Raw genomic sequence first — 21,603 nt, 5'->3', positions numbered from 1 at the left:
GCTCGTGTTTTTTATATTTATTTTTGTATATATATATATATATATATATATATATATATATATATTGAACTGGCTAAAAAATCACAAACAACTTAAAAAATAAATAGGATACCCAAATATAGTAAAGAGGCTAAACAATTTAATATTTAAGGCAATTAGTTTAAGATCAATTATTAGATATAACGTATGATTAACTTTTTACTCTCTTAGGCTTAAAGTTGACTCATAAATCTAATCTATTTTTCATATATCAAAATTTTAAAATTATTTTAATTTAAATGAAATTGTTGACAATTATAATTTTATCTATTTTTATTTTTAAATTTGATTTACTTATCACCGTGATCTAAGGCATGACAGGAGGAATAAAAAATAAAATATTAAACGTATAAAAAATACATAACTTAATGAAAAAATGGAATAATTATTTAAATTATCTGAAATTCATATTTATATTATAAAAAATGAAAAAACTGACCACTGAATGAACTATTCATTTGAGAGTGAGCAGGAAAGTGGTACGACGTCGTTGTACAGTGCCCATTCTAATACGAGTGGAGAAAGTGAGAGGAAAAACTTGAAAAGGGGCCTAATTGATAATTCCCCAAATCCATAGTTGTTTTGCGTTTGCGAGCTGTGTAATGGAGAAATTGATCCAGAAACCCTAAATAGCCCTCAACGGTATATGATTGTGAATGGACGCGAAGGATATATTGGGATTACCCAAAAACTCATTCCCACCCCTCGAGAAGAAGTCTCGACCTCCCAAAGAGTCTAAGAGAAAACCAGATGGCATTTCGCGCGAGGTAGCATTTCTGAATTTTTTTATCAATTACTGTAATAATGCAATACTCAGTTCTCTGTTTCTGGTTACTTAATTTTTCTAGGTTTATGCGCTTACTGGTGGCATGCCACCTCTTATGCCTGCTATTGAACCATCTCAATTGAAAAAAAAGCCTCCTTCTCTTGAAAAGGTTTGGTTTATTTTATTTCTTTCTTTATTTGTGTTTTCGAAATGCTCAATTAATCTGGTGATTTAACTTATTAAGGAATTTCACTTTTTCTTCCTCTGTTCAGATCACTTGGCAATGGCTTCCTTTCACCAGTTCTGCTCGTAAAGATAATCTTCAGCTTTACCATTGGGTTAGACACAGTCCTTGTAATCTTGTATCTTATGTGTGACTATGAGCATGCAAGTTATTGTTGTTTCTCTCTTCTAATTCAGGTTCGAGTTGTCAATGGTATTCCTCCTACGGGGAACTATTCTTTTGCCAAGTATAATAAGGTAAATGCAAGTGTACTCTTTGCCTTTGTGCATGTTCTGCAATGCTTTGTTTTTGAATTTAGCTTTAGTGAACGTCTTCTGTTTGCATCATTGAATGTTCGTTTATATGGTGTGCTGCAGTCAGTTGACGTTATCAAGTACACAGACGAGGAGTATGACAAGTATTTGACTGATCCGGTGAGTATCATGTCTAATTGTACAATTCTATGGAACTTGATGAATGGTTTGCTTAAACTGATGTTGCTATTTTTTATGCCACCCAAACTGAATTTTATTCACTATATCAACTTGTGATTGTGGGTTCTCCATTGACTTCTATTGCAAGAGGACAATTGAAAGGTATTTTTGTGTATACACCATTAGAAGTGTTAAATTGCTTGTTACTTGTGATGGAGCTTATAAATCATTACATTGGAAAGGCCTTTTTTATTTTTGGAAATTGTGTTTTTTCTGTGTGGGCTAATGACAAGAAGTTATACCATTATATCCAAGAGGTGTTTTGTTTAGTCATTAATTTAACAGATTTTGTGTAAAATAATTGATGGACTGATAGAGACCTATTACTAGTGAGCCAAGCAAATGGGCCTAGGACCTTGAGGGTTTACACTAGGAGAAAAAAGAAAGAAAGAAAAAAATATGACACATGTAAGCTGGTTTATTATGTTTTCTGCTTTGCCTCTTGTAATATACCAATAGTGAGTGATAGTTATATAGGAGGAGTAAGTTGCATGGATTCATGGATTCCTTTTTCTGTTATTATTTTTGGCTTCTGGCTTTGGGCAGCGATTGTTTTCTCTGTGGAGCACTTGCTCTGTTGGGGGAGGTTGTAGTTCTCTTATTTTGTTTCTCTATTCAAGAATATTACACATCTCTGCTCCTTGGTTTCCATTATAAATCCTTGACCTTGAGTTTAGTGTGAAGTTGGATTAATATACTTTTATGAGTGATGACATTATGCTATATATATGTAGATGTGGACCAAGGAGGAGACAAATCAACTATTTGACTTGTGTGAAAGATTTGATCTTCGATTGGTTATAATAGCTGATAGGTTCCCATCATCTCGAACTGTAGAGGAATTAAAGGATCGATATTATAGTGGTATGTCTTTGCTTAATAAATTATTGTGTGTTGCAAATTTTCTTTTGTTCATACTTTAAGTTTGATTTGATGGAGAATGTGTAAGCAAAAATGTGATATTTGAACATTTTTCTAATTTCATGCCCTGTCAGTATCCCGAGCGATATTAATTGTCAGGGCTCCATCTTCTGGGGATGTTGCAGCACATCCTCTTGTAAAGGTGCAGTAAAAACAAACTGGTAGCTGCCTTATGATATTGCCATGTGGTCATAGTAGTAACTTGTCTTTCCTCCCCATTGTAGGAACCGTATAATGTTTCACAAGAAATGGAGCGAAAACGAGCACTATCCATGGTCCTCTCTCAAACAAGGCAACAAGAACGAAGAGATGAAGAGGTTTTGACCTTTCTATAAAAAAGTTAAAAATTAGTAGTTTACATGTTTCTCTATGAGCATACTTTCACAGCAAATCAAATATAGCTACCTCCTTCTGTTATTTTATGCAGGTTCTTGTCGAAGCAAAAAGAATAGCTGAATCACGCATTCCTCCTAAGGTAATTTTTTAAAGATTTATTTTTTCTATAATACAGGTGTAGGGGAGGAATCATTATAAAAAATCAATGTTAAAGTTTTAGATTATCAAATTTGGATTTCTTGATTGATCATGATTCTAAATTCCTACACATGAACTTAAACTATTTGGTGAGGTTTCTTATGTATTTCTGCATCATACAAAATTATCCTGGTATTTACCTTTTCATTTGAATTGTGGCAACAAATTAATGGAATATATAAAATATATTCACTTAAGCTGTACAAGCATCTGTGTGTCTGTCACTGTGATGTCATGCTGTTCTCCCCAAGTCATATGGACCAACCTAGCTGCTACCTTAGGTTGAGTATCGATTGTGTGGACCAAGCTCCACCTCTGGCTGTGCCCTTTGACCAAACTATTTGTAGGTCATCAGATTTTTAATTGTTGCTGGCTTGCTGCTAAAGGGAAGGAACCAAAAACATCATCACCCATGTGTAGGTCATGGGATATATATTGCATAGGGGGCATAGGGTAGACCTTACTTTTTCTTTTACATTATTGTGTACTAGAAACTGATTAAGGTCTTCGCCTGGGGCCAAGATTGGAGCTTTGTGTGTATTGAGATAACACATGCTTGATTTTATGCATTTTAGGTTGCTGAAGAGTCTCAGTTGGTTGCTTCTAATGCTGGTGCGGAAGTTACAAAGAGGACTGTCCCGGTTGAGACTGTATCTCCGTCCAATATGCAACTTCCATCAATGGTTGTGCCTTCTACATTATCAGATAACACATCTACTTTAGCTTCTCTTCGCATGGTAAGTTATACAGAAGGTTTATGGTGATGCATCCTCTGTTCACTGACACATCTTTTTAGCACCTCCTAAATCTCATTCCCTGCTCTGCCCATAGGAAAGGTTAACATGGACACTGATGTTAAAAAAATTGATCATGTATTAATCATAATATTTCAATAATAGTTTTTTATGAGAGGCCATTTCAGCAATTTTTTTTATCCTTATACATTTGAACATAGTCTGACAGCGAAACATTTCAGCTTCATGTATATTTGAGAACATATGCTCTTGAGCAAATGGTACAAGCTGCAAACTCTTCTGCTGGACTTCGAACTATCAAGCGGGTTGAACAAACTTTGCAAGATCTTGGGGTTTGTTTTTACACCTTTGTTATGCAGTTATGATATTTCATTTTTTTTTGTCCCTGGTGCAGTCATGTGGTATTCACTGATCTGTATTTGTTACAGTATATAAAGACAAATGTTAATGAGTGCCTTGATGCAGTTGTTAAGGATTCGAAAATGGAAAATGTTAAATAAAAAATAAAGTTTTTAAGTTTCCAATTTATTAATTGTTGTACTTCTATTAAATACTTTTCTATGTTTTTATTCTCTATCTAGTACCCTCTCAGGGTACTCATTAGTATTACTACTTAGTAGGCTAGGGCCCATTTATAAAGCCCTTATGTTCTTCATTTTTGGAGGGCTGATGATTTTAAATGCCTGTTTTAACTACTAAATTGGTATTTGGTTTTGTGTGTATGGCTGCAAATGAGCTATATACTTTCAGTTTCAGAGATCTATCTATATACTTTCAGTTTCATAGATCTATCTAGGCTTGGCTTGTGTCAGCTTAACTAGCCTCATTATATTATATTATAACATAAAAATATACTTGAGCTTATTTAAGCTTAAAACCAGCTTTATTACATGAGACTGAGAGGAATAATTTTGAATCATATAACTATACATGGATGGTCAAGATTAAAAGATTTGGGAAATCACATGATCACTTAAAAAGTCACGTGACTTTAAATAACTCACATGACTTGTATGTTCTAATCTTGATTATTCATGATAAGATCCTTTTCATTTGATACATCACACACGCATACATATAATCTGAGCAACAATGTGTTGTTGTGTGTATCAAATTTGAGCATATCATTGGATTCATGAGTTATTATACCTTTGTATATTATACCCAATCACTTAAGAAGAATAGTGATTCTATTCCTAATGCATTTCCCTTTTAATTTGGTTCTACTGGTATTGCAGGTCAATTTGAAACCAAGGGTTCCCACGAAAGCCGTTTGTGCAGAGCATCTTGAACTAAGAAAAGAAATACTAACTTGGCTGAATCTCCAGAAACAGGTATACAAGAGTTGCAATAGATATATTTGCTACTGGGAGCATTATTTATTGTGTATTCTTGAGTAGATTTTGAGGATCTCACTAGTTAGAATGTCCATAGGGCTGCCTTTCTAATGTTTATTATTTTATAGGAGTAGCAATGTTAGTATTTGCTTGCTTTTCCCAATTTCTTTAATTTAATCACAGTAATGGTATTTGTTTCAGGTGCAATATAAAGAAGCAGAAGGCTCATCTTTCCGTGATGGGTCATATGGTGAAACACCAGGCACGCCAAAGGTTAGAAACCTGATTTTGGTTTTGGTCTTTCCCCCCTTATTACTTTCATTGTTTTAGGCCTGTGATTGTCCGAGCATTCCATTCTTTTACCCGAACAAGAGTTTGTGATTTAGAAACTAATGACAGCTTTTGCATCGTAGTGGGGATCAGGATCGGGCATTTATCTCCATATCATAATCTTGATGCAGCTGAGTCCTCCCCGTTCATTCATCTCCCTACACATATTTCTCCGTGACAATGAGGACGTTCCTAATCCTAGGCGGAGAAGGTGACATTGAGAATATCTGGAAACTTGTCTTTGATAGCAGCTTTGATTCTTGATCCAATGGACTCAGGCCCAACATACTTCACAAGACACTCCCCACCTTCAACGGACAACACTTCCACACTCCCTCCATAATTCTTAATGGCCGGTCTCAATATCTCAACATGATTATTCACCGCCTATAAATAATTTCAATTTTCACCTCAGACAATCATATAATCACTTTTTATTATAAACAATTTCAATAATTCAAATATGTAAACAAAAGCTAACCTCAACTGTTGTCTCTCTCGTTTCTTTGCCGTAGATTTGCCGTATATCCTTCACGGCGTCGCCAAATTTTTCCTTGAGAACGCGCTCGATCCCCATTTTCATTGTTGTGGTGGAGCTAGGGCAACTCTCGCATGCTCCTTAGAGACGTAGGGATATAACGCCGTCTTCCACGGAGACGACGTCCACGTTGCCGCCGTTGGCGATGAGGTAAGGGCGAACGTCGTGAAGAACGAGGTCAACATTTGATGCGGTGAGGTCAAATTTCGTGGCAGAGTATAATCCGGGAGAAGACTGAAGATTCTGGTTGTGATTAGAGGCAGAGACCAATCGGATTGTATTGTTTTGCTTTTGAGGTGTGAAACTGAAAACCGATGATTTGAATTCATGGTCATGGTTGAGTACTGAATCTAATTGTGGAACAAATAAGGGTTATTGCCGTCATAGGAGCCACTAATCACAGACTCACGAACACTACGAATGTGAAAGATATTTTGTTTGAAATAATTTTTCGTAAGAGGCAAGTGTCAATGGTAACTAACCCACTGGGCTTGGGAAATGGGCCTCTCACGTGTTTGGGCTGTCGTCATTTGTTATTGGAACTCTCGTTTGTACTAAAAGCCTGTTTTATATAAATGAAATTAAAAGTAACTGTTTAACAAAAATTATTTCACTTCCCTCTTGATAGCTTAATATTATGTTAGAGCGAAATAAAATGTAATTTTTTTTTTAATTTTGATTAAAATTTGAAGTAAAAATATTTAATAAATTATATTTAAGTTATATCGATTAATTATTAGAGAGCACTTTGATTGAACTTTGTAGATATAGCATCTCGTAAATTTAAAATATAACTATATTAGGAGCTCTACATTGTATTACCACAATAACATAGTATCAAAGTTTTGCAAGTATGATAACAATGCTCTCTCACTCATCGGCTGTAATCTCATAGTTCTGAAACCTTATCTTTCATTTAAGATAATAATACGGCATTAATCAAAGAAAAAAAAAATATAAGTTACATCATTTTATGGTCAAAGTAATACTTGAACTTAACATTATTGTATAAAATTTACTATCAAAAGTTCACTAGTATTAATGTTGAATTTTTTATTTTTTTTTTGTTAACTTATTAAGACATTTGAACCGACCTCTAAAAAATTTATACGTATTCAATTGAATATTGAATATTTGGTAAAAAAAAAAAAATCATACGGTGAATACACATACATACTTCAATATATATATATATATATATAAAAGATTTTTTTACATTAGTGTAAGTCTAAAAATTTTTACACTCAATTTGAACTTTTTATTTAATTTAAATTTAACGGCCAGTAAAATAATAAATTATAACCTATTAAATTTAAGTTATGAAAGATTCAGATTGGGTATAAAAAATTTTAGACCTATACCAATATAAAAAAAATCTTTTTAATATATATAAGTGATTTGAATCTTATTCAATTTTCTACCTAAAGACGAATATTTTGGAAGCTGACAATGATTGGTTGGTTTGGTTGGTCGCAGTGTTGGGTAACTGACTAACTGGTAGTTATATTATGTGGAAATTTTGGGAATTGAGGTCCACCACAGTTATACTGCTGCGCAGATTAATTTCTTTCTTTCTTTATTTACAGGCAAATTTGGTAGATTTTCATACTTAATTTCTTAATATTTTTTTATTGTTTTATAAAATAAGTATTAAATATTTATAGTATAAAAATTATTTTATTACCTTAAAACTATCTCGTTATTATGAAAATAATTTCTTTAACTAAAAATGTTAACACAGTAAATTTTAATTAGATCCTTAAGTGAAATGGAAAAGTCTCCGAGAGTGAAATCAGTGGGCAGTCGTTGTTATTGCAACTTTCATTTGATCAACGCCGTAAATACTGGTCACACTCGAAAGGTGATCCAAATTCTCATTTGTGAATTGCGTTTAGAGAGAGAATCAGGGTTATCTATGCTTCAAATAAAGCCAAAGGAATCCCAACATTAAAAGAATATTTATACGAAACAATAAAACAAAACATGATATAAGAAATTATAAGATATTGGATGCAAATTGCACAACCGTGATTAATTATTTTATAAGATGTTAAATAATATAATAAAACATGATATAATCTCATTCATTATTTTTTTTCCCTCTCCATCTTTTACATTTTCCTCGAGCTCCGTACTAATTATAATATGAATATATCTTTAAAATAATATACTTTTATACATAATCATGATTATAATTATATTTTTGTAACAATATAACAACCTAGTATTATGAAATAATAAATTTAAAATATACATAAAAAAATAAACTTACGTATATTTTTATTAGATGTAAAGTCAGTTTTAAAGTTTCTACTAGCACTGCACACACAAAAAAGCATCTACGAGCATGATTGTTATTATATTCTATGACTCCATTTTCAGGTAAGTTAACTTAATAAATTTTTAAAGTCAGAGAAAACTAATTGCTAGCAGTGGATTTTTAAGTTGGTGGACAGATGTTAAGTAAAACCAACATATTTTAAGTCCTAGTGTCATTTCACGAATGAAGATATAAAATAAAGATGAATTTTACGTGAAAAAAATTTGAAGGAAACTAGTTATAGGAAGACCAACTAGAAAGAGAAAAGAGAAGAGTTTGTTGATCATCCATGCCAAAGTTGGGTCGACAAGGCGAAGGCATGGACACATGAACGTAATAAATGGAATTCAATATGCAAATGGGTATCGTGCTTCTGTTTCAACTACCCCATTGCTCTAATTTTTTTTCCCTATAAAGACTCGTACTTGTTCATCGTCTTCATTCCAACTGCATGTCACACTAAGTCACTTCATAGTAGCACCCTCATCCCGTGTTGCTTCTCTCTCTCAACACTGTACAGTTTCACACACAAACACACAGGTGACAACCTTGGACGAGGTACACCCGTTATCCAGAAAGTCACTTTCACAATCCTTTTTGTGTCTGTTAGTGCGCATATGATACGATGTTTTTTATGCCATCATATTGTATGTCCTATAAATGATCAAAGAAAATATCTTCTTTCTCTTTTAAAACTTCCACACTCACCCCTTTTGGATTTTCAGTGGGCTTTACTTTTAATGCATCCTCTGGTTAAATTTTTAAGCTTTATAATAATTAAGGTCGTCGATTCCAACTTGACTCGGTTTTGGGTAATACTAAAAAACCTCCAGCATTATCCTTTGCTTTCCTGGGTGCTAGGAACCCGGTTTCCACATTCCACTACTTGTTTTTAATATAACATGTTCCTGGGTAATACCACATCATGCTTTCTCTCTGTCACTTTCATTTTCTGAAAATTTAAATAGAAACAAAAGGTTACCTTTTTCTAGAATCACCACTCGTTGATTTAATTAAATATGGACTGGGTTGATGAATATATATTGAAGCGAGTTAGTGTTCTTTTGTTTTGCACTAGTGCTTGCTGGCTTATGCGTTTCGTTCAGGTTTCATACAGTAATAATCAACACGAATGAAGAGTTTTGCTTCTAAGGTTAAGGAAGGAAGAGAAGGTACAAATGGCGAACTATCTGTTGGTCCTATATATCGCAACCTTCTCTCCAAAAATGAATTTCCTCCTCCGGATCCTGATTTGAGTACCGCTTGGGATATCTTCAGGTATTTTCATAATCATGTGTAGTTTGAGAGTGAAACTGAAAGCTAATAAATTCTATTTTATCAAATAAAATATGAAGATAATTGGAAACTTAGTGGTTGGTTACTGAATGATAATTTTCTCAATGAGTTATTAGGAGACTTAAATTGACCCTTTCTTTGATGATTAATTGCAGCGTGGCTGTCAAAAAGTATCTTCAAAACCGCATGTTGGGATGGCGTGAATTTGTTGATGGAAAGGTATTATATTTCAATTCATTTTATTATGTGTACATATTCATAAGATAAGGGAGTTTGTTGTTGTTTGTCTATAGATAGGACCTTATGTTTGGAAGACATATAAAGAAGTTTATGATGAAGTTCTGCATATTGGTTCTGCTTTACGAGCATCTGGTGCTGAACCTGTAAGTGCTTGCAAAAGGACTCGTCTTAATGTCTATTGTAATAATGAAGTCTTTGAAGGGTTTTTCTTAATGTCTATTGTGATAACACTGTGTCACAGGGCTCTCGTATTGGAGTTTATGGGTCTAACTGCCCTCAATGGATCGTGGCAATGGAGGTTTAGCTGTTCCCGAAGTTTTCACTATTGTTCCTTCTAGAATCCTATAATAATTCATGAACGTGTTTGTATTGATGCAGGCTTGTTGCGCGCACAGCTTGATTTGTGTGCCTCTCTATGACACTCTTGGTAATTTTTATTCTCAATTTTATTTATCCTCTATGTTTTCTCTTTTTTGTGTACAATTATGAGCTTTGACTAAAACTGATCTAAGTCAGAGCTATGCTTTGGATTTTCTTCTTCTTTACATCTCACAGTACACTAGTAGTTCTAAATTAGTGTTAATTTATTTCAGTAGTGATAATAAAAGTAAAATTTACATTCTAAGCTTCATTTTTCACTAACTTGTTTATCTGCTTTGTCATTCTTCATATATTTATTAACTTAAAGAAATTAAAACACCAAATGCAGGGCCAGATGCTGTAAATTTTATCATAGATCATGGAGAATTAGACTTTGTATTTGTTCAAGATAAGAAGGTTATACAAGTAAGAATCACTTTCTTGAGACATATCATTTTCCTTTCCAGTTTGGATTTAGATATCAGACATTTCAGAGGCAAATAGAGGTTCCGAATTCTGATTGGGTACGTTATGCTATTTTCAGCTTTTGAATCCTGATTGTAAATCTGCCCGACGACTGAAAGGTAAATGTGACTAGTTTAATGTTGTGGTGCTGCATTTAACAGAAGGCATTTGACCTAGTTTGGTTGTGGATACAGCTATGGTTTGCTTCACTTCATTAACAAAGGAAGAGAAAGATAAGGCCATAAGCATTGGGATCAAGCCATATTCATGGGAAGAGTTCTTGCACATGGTTGGTTTGTAAGAATGTAAAATTTTATCACAATTTTTGGGATGTGAGGTTTGGTAATCTTATGCAAAATGGTGTTCTCTATAGGCCAACTAATGTGATTACACATGCTTAGCTCTAGGCGGGTCAATCTGAACAGCTTACTGTCTTACAGGGAAAAGAAAACCCCTCAAACATTTTACCACCTCAGCCTTATAATATCTGCACAATAATGTATACGAGTGGAACCAGTGGAGACCCTAAGGGTGTTGTTTTGACACATGAAAACATAACGGCTTTCGTTAGAGGAATGGATCTTTTCATGGAACAATTTGAAGATAAGGTAAATCTTTTATGTTACCATTCTTCCGTGACTTTCAACTGCATAGAATGACAATTACAACAATAATTTCTCAACTCTTGTAAATTTAATGGGATGTACAGAATACGTTCTGTGCATATGAAGTTTTCTGTCTCGAGTATGTTGAATCAACAATAAAATTATGTTGTGCGATAGTTTTTTTTTTTCTTACCAACCACAACTATGTAATTTGTTGCGTTCAACAGTATAATATTAATGTATCAAAGTTTACAGTACTTTATTTGTATGGGGAATACACGTATAGTATTTAGGAATGAATTTTTTCCATTTACGATATACGAATATATATTTCAATAATACTTTGACTTCAGATTCTAACACATTCCTCCTTTCTAGCTTTTTTGACATGAGTATAATATTTTGCATAGATGACAACAGAAGATGTGTATTTATCCTTCCTCCCTTTGGCTCATATTCTTGATCGCACAATTGAGGAGTATTTTTTCCATAAGGGAGCATCTGTTGGCTACTACCACGGGGTACGTTCTTGCAGGAATACTTTTGTTGATTTGAATTCATTCGATAATTTTTGATATGAATATGAGTAGAAAAGACACTAGGAATATGTATGCTAATAAAATGGTCATAGAAGTTCCGTTTTCCGAGAGACTTTTTTACTTTTCTTCATATTTGGACTAACAGAAGATGTAGGAGATCTAAATAATAAATAGAGTAATGCTATGAGGATTATACATTATACATACCATGAATAACAGTAATAGAATTGTTGTTGTTAAGTGACAATGGTATTTATAGAAAAGGAATTGTTCCAATGAGAGATGATTACCTAGCTTAAACATAAAAAAATTGCTGACATTTTTCTCTGCTCAGTTTCATCTGTCTAGATAAGTACATAATCTTCCAGCAATATATTTCCCCATATGTTTTTCCATTTGTTTCAAAAACCAATATTGAATTCAATTTCCTTTTCGTAAAGGATCTAAATGCGTTGAGGGATGACTTAATGGAATTGAAGCCAACGTTGTTTGCTGGGGTCCCCCGAGTATTTGAAAAAGTCCATGAAGGCATGTTCAAGCATCAGCAGAAAATTTATACTTTATTTGAATTCAGTATAAAAATTACCAAAGATTATCTGTTTCAGGAATAAAAAAGGCAGTGGAAGAACTCAATCCAGTGAGGAGAAGAGTTTTTGGCATGCTCTACAAATAGTAAGTTGGTATTCTATAAATATATAATTTTGAATATTTTGTTAAAGGTGGACTTTGTTTATTGGATGATGATATGCATTTTGAAATGACATGGTTTTTGCTTTTCATGCCTATATTGGTACAGCAAACTTGCTTGGATGAACAAAGGATATAAACACTGTAAAGCATCACCTTTTGCAGATCTGCTAGCCTTCAGAAAGGTTGTATCTAATATTTGCTACTTAACTGCATTTTAAAACTATTTTCCATATTGTAACCCAAGCTGCTTCTACAAAAAAAGGCTAATGCTAATTCATGCCTTTCATATTTGTGAAAAATTGACTTCTTTTACTTATGGTAAACTTCAAATTTTCACCCTTCTCCTCTCCCTCACACGGGTGAGTCAGGTCAAAGCTCGGCTAGGTGGGCGTGTTAGACTGATAATATCTGGAGGTGCACCCTTGAGCTCAGGGGTAGAAGAATTCTTGCGTGTTACTTCTTGTGCCTTTCTATGCCAGGGCTATGGTAAGGAACTCTCTTGTTTTATGTTTATAAGAATTTTGTTAATTTCAGCTATTAGAGCTAAGTTTAAACATTTAAAAATAGAAAAAAAAAACATATTTTTATATTAAAATTATAAAAATATAATATATACTTTAGAAAAAAAGTACTATTAATTGTTTGAATTCAGCCTTAAGGACTTCATAATATAAATAAGATAACACAATACTGTTAGAACTAAAAATATATACAATACATTGAAACACTGACATTATGAATCTATGATGGTTAATCCAGGTTTGACCGAAACTTGTGGGTCTGCTACTCTTGCCTATCCTGATGAAATGTGCATGCTTGGTACCGTTGGTCCTGTATCTGTATATAATGAACTGCGGTTGGAGGAGGTTCCAGAGATGGGCTACAACCCTCTTGGAAGTCCTCCATGTGGTGAGATATGTCTGAGAGGGAAAACTGTTTTTACTGGTTACTACAAAGACCCTGAGTTAACAAGGGAAGCCATAAGAGATGGATGGTTTCACACAGGTTCAAATGTCATTTTCAGTCTCAAACTGAAACTTTTTGTTTTGAATGTTTACATGATTTGATCTGACTGTGCCATTGCTGGTATCCTCAGGTGACATAGGAGAACTGCAACCTAATGGTTCTGTAAAGATCATTGACAGGAAGAAGAATCTTATTAAACTTTCTCAAGGAGAATATGTTGCACTAGAGCATTTGGAAAATATTTATGGAATCACTGCAATAGCAGAAGATGTAAGCATCTTCATTAATTCAGTACTGTTAATGTGTACAATTTTCAATGCTAACTCTTGATGGGTATGTAAACATTTTTTTGTTTTTCTATAAGGTCTGGGTTTATGGGAATAGTTTCAAGTCAGTGCTAGTAGCAGTAGTAGTTCCCAACCAAGAAAATACCAAGAAGTGGGCTTATTCAAATGGTTTCATGGCTCCTTTCTCAGAACTATGTTCTCTTGACCAATTGAAGAAATATGTGCTCTCTGAACTCAAGATGACTGCTGAGAGAAACAAGGTAACATCTATGTTTAGTGAAATAATATTATAAACGGACCATGTGACTATTCTTCACGACTATGTTCTATGTTAAGCTTTTGGTGCTTGGAGACTTTTTTTCTCCTTTTTATTTTTTCTCTTTCAATGTACTAGCTGAAGGGTTTTGAATATATCAAAGGGGTCATATTAGACCCGCAACGATTCGACATGGAAAGAGATTTGGTGACTGCAACAATTAAGAAGAAAAGAAATAATATGCTCAAGTATTATCAGGTAATTCAAAATAAAAGAACAATAAAAAGATCTCTCAATTTAGATGTAAAAGAACATTTTCTTATATATTATTAGTCCTCACTCCACGAATTGGTGACATTATAACAGGTTGAAATAGATGAAGTATACCGAAGTTTGACCACAGATAAGCATAAAATTTGAGGTTCCATTGCCAGATGAAGCTGTTCATGATAACAATACCATTTCTTCTTTTTCAAGTCCCACCAATGTTCAACCTTGTGGCCATTGCTATGGTTCGTTCTATTCAGCTCAAATCATGTCCTAATTGTCAAGTGTAATTTTGGAACAAGCAACGCGTATTCATTTGGCAATACACCATTATAAATACAACGCGAATTCAACTGTCCAGGACCTAATTGTTAAGTAATGCATCTCAGTTTTAAGAAAATTTAGTTATATTTAGCTAAAGTTTCGGTTTCATGTTTTATTTAAATAAAAAAAATCATTAGACCTTAACCTTAGGCCTATCTTCTAAAATTGAGTTCATAAAGCCTGACTACCAGACCAAAAACATGCAGTTCAACAATTAATTTTATAATATTAACAAAAATAAATTAATTAAAAAACATTATAAACATAAAAACAACATTTTCTTATATGTAAAGTTGGAGCAAGTGTAAATCTGTAGCCAGTCAGACATGAATACAAACGCATTTGTGGATAATAACTTGATTCAATCATGTTGAGAAAGAAAAGCGAAAAAAGAAATGCGTGGCGTGAATAGATTGGTGTTGCGGACACCGTGTTCCCACTCTCGCAACATGTGTACGTTCACATCGACAAAGCTGAACTACATGATCGACACTTACATACACGACAACAACATAAACCAAGCTCGTAAACTGTTCGATGAAAACCCCTCGTCCCGCAACCTTGTTTCCTGGAACATGATGATGACAGCATACGTTCAACGCCATCAAATCGAACATGCCCACGACCTGTTCGATCAAATGCTCCTTAAAGACGCCGTTTCCTGGAACATCATGCTTTCTGGTTTTCACAGAACCAGAAATTCTGATGGGTTGTACCACTGTTTCTTGCAAATGGGTAGAGCTGGTGTAGCCCCCAATGACTATACCATATCCACATTGCTCAGAGCAGTTATAGGTACTGTGTTGGATTTTCTGGTCCACCAGGTTCATGCTCAAGCACTGCACTTGGGACTTAACTTGAATGTGTTTGTTGGGTCTTCGTTGATTAGAGCTTATGCAAGTTTAAGAGAGGAGGATGCTTTAAAGCGAGTGTTTGATGATATATTGGCGAAAGATGTTACATCTTGGAATGCTTTGGTTTCGGGGTATATGGAAGTGGGAAATATGGTTGATGCTCAAACAACATTTGATGTGATGCCCCAGAGAAACATAATTTCCTGGACTAGTTTGGTGAATGGTTATATCAGGAACAAGAGAATAAACAAATCAAGGTCTGTTTTTAACAAAATGAGTGAGAAGAATGTGGTGTCTTGGACTGTAATGATTAGTGGGTATGTGCAAAATAGGAGATTCATGGATGCATTGAAGCTTTTTCTTCTGATGTTTAAGTCAGGAACTCGTCCCAATCATTTCACGTTTTCAAGTGTGTTGGACGCATGTGCTGGATGTTCCTCTCTTCTGATGGGAATGCAGGTTCATATGTGTGTTATCAAGTCTGGCATACCAGATGATGTTATCTCATTGACCTCGCTTGTGGATATGTATGCAAAATGTGGGGATATGCATGCAGCATTTTGTGTTTTTGAGTCCATTTTGAATAAGAATTTGGTGTCATGGAATTCGATAATTGGCGGTTATGCTAGGCACGGGCTAGCTACTCGGGCGCTGGAGGAGTTTGATAGGATGAAAAAAGCTGGCATTACACCTGATGAAGTTACATTTGTGAATGTGTTGTCAGCATGTGTGCATGCTGGTCTTGTTGAACAAGGTGAAAAGCACTTCGCAGCTATGCTAACCAAGTATGGAATTCAAGCAGAGATGGAGCACTATACTTGCATGGTGGACCTCTATGGAAGAGCAGGGAAATTTGATCAGGCAGAAAAGTTGATCAAGAATATGCCATTTGAGCCTGACGTGGTGTTATGGGGTGCATTACTTGCAGCTTGTGGCCTGCATTCAAATTTAGAACTTGGAGAGTATGCGGCAGAGAGGATCCGCAAACTGCAAAGCGATCATCCCGTATCTTATTGGATGCTTTCAAAGATCCAAGGTGAGAAAGGAATATGGAGCAGTGTAAATGAGTTGAGGGACATGATGGAAGAGAGACAAATCAAAAAGCAGAAGGCAGTTAGCTGGGTTGAGTGATAAAGATAATGTGCAATTTATGAGAAAATATGTTGCCAAAGTCTCATTCTTTTCTGGCTCTTTCTATTTTTTGTCAAAGTCTTTCTTTTTTGGCTCTTTCTACTGCAATGAATTCCTGAGGTATATATAATACAGCCCAATTAATGTGGGAATCTTTGTTATGAAGATCCTCAAGCCATCGGCAAGGTAATATGACAGGTGCACTACTAAATACGTTTTCCCTGCCTGGCTTCTCATATGTAAATCAAACGCCTATTTCTTGAGGATTTCTGAAGTCTGAATTGCTCTTAGCTGTTGAAACAAATTGATAATGATTAAAATGTCTGAACGAATTTTTCTAAAAACAGGTTTCCCAAATACTCACATAATTACAACAGGAGGCCAATAAAAACATTGCCAATATTGAAATTGTATATCATGTTCACTCAAAAATATTGAAATTCTTTGGAGATATGTGAGGACGGGTTATTGGGGGCGTGGACTAGTGGATACCAGATATGAAGTGGAAGTTGTATATCTACATTCTTTTAATCTAATCATAATTTCTTATATTTTACAGGTATGAGCATCAGTTATATTTGGGTAGGTAGAAAATGGAAAAACGAAATTTGGAGAATGACAAGTGTAATGGTTAGCTTATGATGATTTTCGTTCACTGTTACGCAGCAAATAGTTGTTTTCTTACACGAATTACCAAATGCATGAGTTGCGCTTAACTATTGATATCCTACATTTCATTATAACCATGCAAGTACCAAGTTATTTACAAATATTCCTTCTGAACTTTTTACATCCCTAAATATTGTACTGTTAGAATTGTCAATTAGTGGCAATAGATAACTGCGAATGACAACACTGTCGGCTTAGTATATATCATACTATCAGTCAAATAATGAAATCCAGCATCCCCACATTCAAGATGGGAATCTATCCTTGGCCGACACTAACATCCAGAACCAAATTTGGACTACAAGGTACTAGAGAACATGGAGGGCAATGGTACAAGATCTTCCTTCATTTTTAACTAAACTACCGATAATCAGTATTACATTTAATGTCTCAGCTCCAAGAGATGAAACATCAATCCAAATCCAAAGGAAAAAAAGTAGTGTGGATGGCGACGACTTCATTTGCGGCTCCTCGCTTCCACCTTTTCCTTCTCTCGCTTCTTGTAAAGTCTCTCAATAACATGCTTTGCCTCACATTGTGGAAAATTAGACAAATCATAGTAATGCGGTGCTATATCAACCAACCTGGTTAGAGTAAATTTCATAACCAAACAATCAGAACTATGAAAACTAGATAACCCAAAATCAAAGAAATTTGATAACACTGTGCTTGAAAATCTAACTATGTTCCAACACTTCTCCCCACCATAATCTAACACCATAGTTCAATGTTGTGATTGCATCTGTCTGAGCGCTTAATCGTATTCAAAACTTTATCATCAGGTTTTCACTTAATATCAATAATCCATAAAGAAAAAATCTCACCATTCCCCGCGTATGTCTGTAACAGTACGAATAAAATTCCGACTGGTAAGAACATATTCATTATAAATGACCCATTCAGGCTTGTGGTCTAGACAATTTGATGGATGCAAATGCACCACCTACAAAGAGGACATAATTCATTATAAACTTAAAAAATACAATATAGAACACTACAGCTGACAATCTAGCTCTTCTAGTAGCACAAATGAAAGAGAGAAGAGACACACAAAAGGAGCTCATCTAAACAAACCTGGTTATCCTTCACTGTCAAGTAGTGTCCTGTACGTTCCAGATGAGCAACCTGCATGAAATACCCAGCTAGCATAGCTTTTCTAATGTTGACATAATAGTCACGGCTGTTGAAGTCAGTGCTGCACAACTTCAGATTAAACCGGGCCATGATACGCACTAATTGTTGTCTAACATTATCAGCTGCTTTCAAAGCCCTATGATTAATGAAGTTATCATAACACCAAGATGGATCCTCATCTGAAAAAACATTTACAAATAACAAACTTATAGCATAAAAAAAAAATCAATAAGTTGTAAACCTTTGAAACAAAAGCTAGCAGAGATAACCACTTACTATTTTGCTTGTATGCATGGTAAACATTCAAGAGCGTGAGATGATCTCCATCAATGTGCCCGAACCTAGCTTTTGCCTCATCCGCAGCTTTTTGTGCCTCCCTAGGCCGTATAAAGCAATTGGGTACTAAAGAAAGAAATTGATTATCACAGAGGAGGTCCACGGTAGGTCAGCAGATGCATAGAGGCGAGACCACACCATTTGCTTCATGAGAGAATACTGAGAAACTGCAACTAACTACATCAGCACTTACTTAGAATCCTATGGTGCCTGCCAACCGGGGGCATGGAACCCAGAGAAGACAGTTGCTGATGACAACCTAACAGGACACACTACTGACCACATTCATGTGCAACTAAGCACACATGTAAGCAGTCAAACATACTCCAATATATTCACAAGATTATCACTGTGCACATGCACAATGGCAGGGAATCCATTTCAAAATGGAGCCCAACAGAACTATATTGCCTTAACATTGTGGTGGGATACGGGACTGACACAAGCAACAAAATAAAAGAATAATACCTGAAAGCATGGCAGAAATTGACAGAATCTCATTTGAACAGTTGAATTCAGGACTGACAACAAGCATCTTTGACATCTGTGGGTCCAAGGGTAACTCACTCATAATTTCACCCAGTTTGGTTAAGTTACCATCATCATCCAGTGCTCCCAAGTAATTCAACACTTCCAATGCACGCATTAAGGTCTCAGGGGCAGGAGGGTCCATGAAATCAAAATGCACTAAATCATCTATACCCAGTTTCTTCAAAGTAAGAACTGTGTTGGCAAGATTTGATCTCAAAATTTCAGGATAGGTCTGTGGCTGAAGATCATTATTGAAACTTTTCTCAGTGTAAAGTCTAAAACATTTCCCTGGTTGAGTTCTTCCAGCACGCCCTGATCTCTGATGTGCACTGGCTTTAGATATTGGTGACACTAACAGAGATTCCACACGAACGCGGGGATTATAAACTGTCTGCTTGGCAAACCCTGGGTCAATGACATAGACAATACCATCAATTGTCAAGGAAGTTTCTGCTATGTTAGTTGATACCACAATCTTCCTTCCAGGAGGCCCATCCTCCTTCAGTGGAGGTGGAGGTGGCTCAAAAATCTTCTGCTGCATGGCTGGAGGAAGAGTAGAATATAGGGGTACCGCTTTGACAGGCCCCACCTGGTCTCCCATATTAGAAACTTCTTTTGATATTTTGCGACATGCATCTTCTATCTCTTCCTCTCCAGTCAGAAATACAAGTATATCTCCCGGAGGTTCACACATGTGTATCTGTACCACTGTCCTAATGGCAGCCTCCAAGTAATCCCTTTCAGGTTCCTGTGTATAGAAAATTTCCACAGGATGTAGCCTTCCTGGAACTTTCATAAGAGGGGCACCAAAAAAATAGCCCTGGAACTTTTCAGCTTCAAGAGTTGCACTCATAACAACCAACTTTAAGTCAGATCTATTTTTAAGGACCTCCTTCAGAAGGCCAAATAGCACATCTGTAGCTAAAGTCCTCTCATGTGCCTCATCAAGAATAATAACTTTATATCGTTCCAAAAGTGGATCTGCCATTGCTTCTCTTAAGAGCATACCATCTGTAAGATACCTGCAAACAAAGCATTCCACTTGAGACTAGATGAAAAAACGAAAAAAGAACAGAATGAAAACAACATAGATAACGCATAACAAGCTCATAATTAATATCAGAAGCAATTTAAAGCAATTAAACATACTTCAAAACTGTCCTTGCACTACTGCAGTCTTCAAATCTGATACTGTAACCAACCTCTTCCCCAATAGTTACATCCATCTCTTCAGCCACACGACGAGAAACAGACATTGCAGCCACTCTCCGCGGCTGAGTACATGCAATCATCATCTTCCTACGTTTATCCGGGGTTTCTAAATCGACAGCATCCAACACAAACTGAGGGATCTGTCACCCCAAAAAATAATTTTAAAAATGTTAAATTAGAGACACCCACTCACACACAGAAAACCTAATGCATCTACCACCGCAACATTAGTGTATACAAATGAAAACAAAAATAAATAAATAGATATAATAACAATAACACTAAAACACACTACAAAACAACACGACACAGCATAAAGCCAAACACTTCGTTAAATAACATTCTCCACAATTATAATTCATAACTTCTAAATACAAACGTAAAAAACACGAAGTACATAACTTGAACTAAAAAAACAGGGATAATGAAGTTAAAAACCGAAAACCCATGACCAATCTTAACATCCCAGAAGCTGAAACGAAGAAAACAAACCTGGGTGGTTTTGCCACTACCAGTCTCGCCGACGAGAATCAAAGTCTGGTTATCCTTCAAAGTCTGGAAAAACTCGTCTTTCTGGTGCCAAACAGGGAGCGTCTTTCTCTTCTCCAAAATCTCAAAGTACCTTTGGGAGTAAGGCTTCGCTGTCCAGCGATTGATGAGACTGTTAGCGACGCTGTTATTGACGCCACCGTTGGATTTCGTCATCTTAGCCACAGAATCGTCTACCACATCGAACAAGCTCACCTTCCTCTTTCGTTCCGTACCCATCAATTCCGAAACCCTAATTCCCCCCTAATTCTAATCCAAAAAAATGGTTCTCGGAGTGACTAGGGTTAGGTTTTGGTGCAATTATAAAACGACCAGACTCAAGGATGAGAAGATGAAGTCTCCATAATTACGATTGCGCCCACTATTTTTCACTGTTTCTCTTTTTCTTTTTTCTCAGATTTCTTTTTTTCTTTTTGGTTCATATATTAAAATCCAGCAGCTACACAAGGCCCAAACCTACCCCTTATTAAATCTTATTATTTGGACCATCTTTTCTGGGTCACGTATCTTGTTCCTTTCGACATCCTCTATAAAACCACAAGCAGACCCAAAAGTAGTTGACAGAAAAAAAAAACACAAAGATACCCAAAAACAGTGGCCTAATCCAGAAGAATGACTCATGACCAAAAAATATG

The 21,603-nt window shown here is 35.4% G+C and overlaps 4 protein-coding genes across 9 annotated transcripts; 3 read left to right on the top strand and 1 right to left on the bottom strand.

Annotated features, from left to right (window-relative positions):
* Positions 1-479: 479 nt before the first annotated feature.
* LOC113863404 (SWR1-complex protein 4-like) lies at positions 480-6,534 on the top strand. 2 transcript variants are annotated; one of them, XM_027496972.1, is made up of 15 exons: positions 598-806; positions 888-974; positions 1,078-1,143; positions 1,226-1,285; positions 1,406-1,462; positions 2,257-2,386; positions 2,518-2,585; positions 2,668-2,760; positions 2,871-2,918; positions 3,553-3,714; positions 3,954-4,064; positions 4,971-5,066; positions 5,271-5,342; positions 5,483-5,610; positions 5,915-6,534. In XM_027496972.1, exons 1-15 carry the CDS (start codon positions 696-698, stop codon positions 5,955-5,957), a joined length of 1,332 nt encoding a protein of 443 aa, XP_027352773.1. In that variant the 5' UTR covers positions 598-695; the 3' UTR covers positions 5,958-6,534. The 2 variants fall into 2 exon arrangements, with proteins under 2 accessions (XP_027352774.1, XP_027352773.1); XM_027496973.1 differs by having other exon boundaries at positions 480-806; positions 5,493-6,431.
* A 2,855-nt stretch (positions 6,535-9,389) lies between these two features.
* LOC113863402 (long chain acyl-CoA synthetase 1-like) lies at positions 9,390-14,465 on the top strand. Its single transcript, XM_027496970.1, has 19 exons — positions 9,390-9,535; positions 9,709-9,772; positions 9,847-9,936; positions 10,035-10,091; positions 10,172-10,220; positions 10,503-10,579; positions 10,698-10,737; positions 10,813-10,907; positions 11,059-11,226; positions 11,634-11,744; positions 12,203-12,290; positions 12,368-12,434; positions 12,559-12,634; positions 12,821-12,938; positions 13,212-13,457; positions 13,549-13,688; positions 13,783-13,965; positions 14,100-14,219; positions 14,328-14,465. Exons 1-19 carry the CDS (start codon positions 9,390-9,392, stop codon positions 14,379-14,381), a joined length of 1,989 nt encoding a protein of 662 aa, XP_027352771.1. The 3' UTR covers positions 14,382-14,465.
* A 293-nt stretch (positions 14,466-14,758) lies between these two features.
* On the top strand, positions 14,759-16,827 carry LOC113863403 (pentatricopeptide repeat-containing protein At4g02750-like). Its single transcript, XM_027496971.1, has one exon. The coding sequence runs from the start codon at positions 14,948-14,950 to the stop codon at positions 16,535-16,537; it is 1,590 nt and encodes a 529-aa protein (XP_027352772.1). The 5' UTR covers positions 14,759-14,947; the 3' UTR covers positions 16,538-16,827.
* A 421-nt stretch (positions 16,828-17,248) lies between these two features.
* On the bottom strand, positions 17,249-21,362 carry LOC113863401 (probable pre-mRNA-splicing factor ATP-dependent RNA helicase DEAH2). Of its 5 annotated transcripts, none has more exons than XM_027496969.1 (7): positions 20,912-21,359; positions 20,357-20,559; positions 19,145-20,229; positions 18,617-18,742; positions 18,281-18,519; positions 18,031-18,149; positions 17,249-17,790 (listed from the first exon to the last, which is right to left on the bottom strand). In XM_027496969.1, exons 1-7 carry the CDS (start codon positions 21,185-21,187, stop codon positions 17,664-17,666), a joined length of 2,175 nt encoding a protein of 724 aa, XP_027352770.1. In that variant the 5' UTR covers positions 21,188-21,359; the 3' UTR covers positions 17,249-17,663. The 5 variants fall into 5 exon arrangements, 1 of the variants encoding a protein (XP_027352770.1); XR_003504533.1 differs by having other exon boundaries at positions 17,378-17,790; positions 18,617-18,843; positions 20,912-21,362; XR_003504534.1 differs by lacking the exon at positions 18,031-18,149 and having other exon boundaries at positions 17,385-17,790; positions 18,617-18,843; positions 20,912-21,306.
* Positions 21,363-21,603: the final 241 nt, after the last annotated feature.

Source organism: Abrus precatorius, unplaced genomic scaffold (genome assembly GCF_003935025.1).
Source record: "Abrus precatorius isolate BTA unplaced genomic scaffold, Abrus_2018 Scaffold3, whole genome shotgun sequence".
Classification (NCBI taxonomy): domain Eukaryota; kingdom Viridiplantae; phylum Streptophyta; class Magnoliopsida; order Fabales; family Fabaceae; genus Abrus; species Abrus precatorius.
This window is presented reverse-complemented; position numbering and strand designations above follow the sequence as displayed.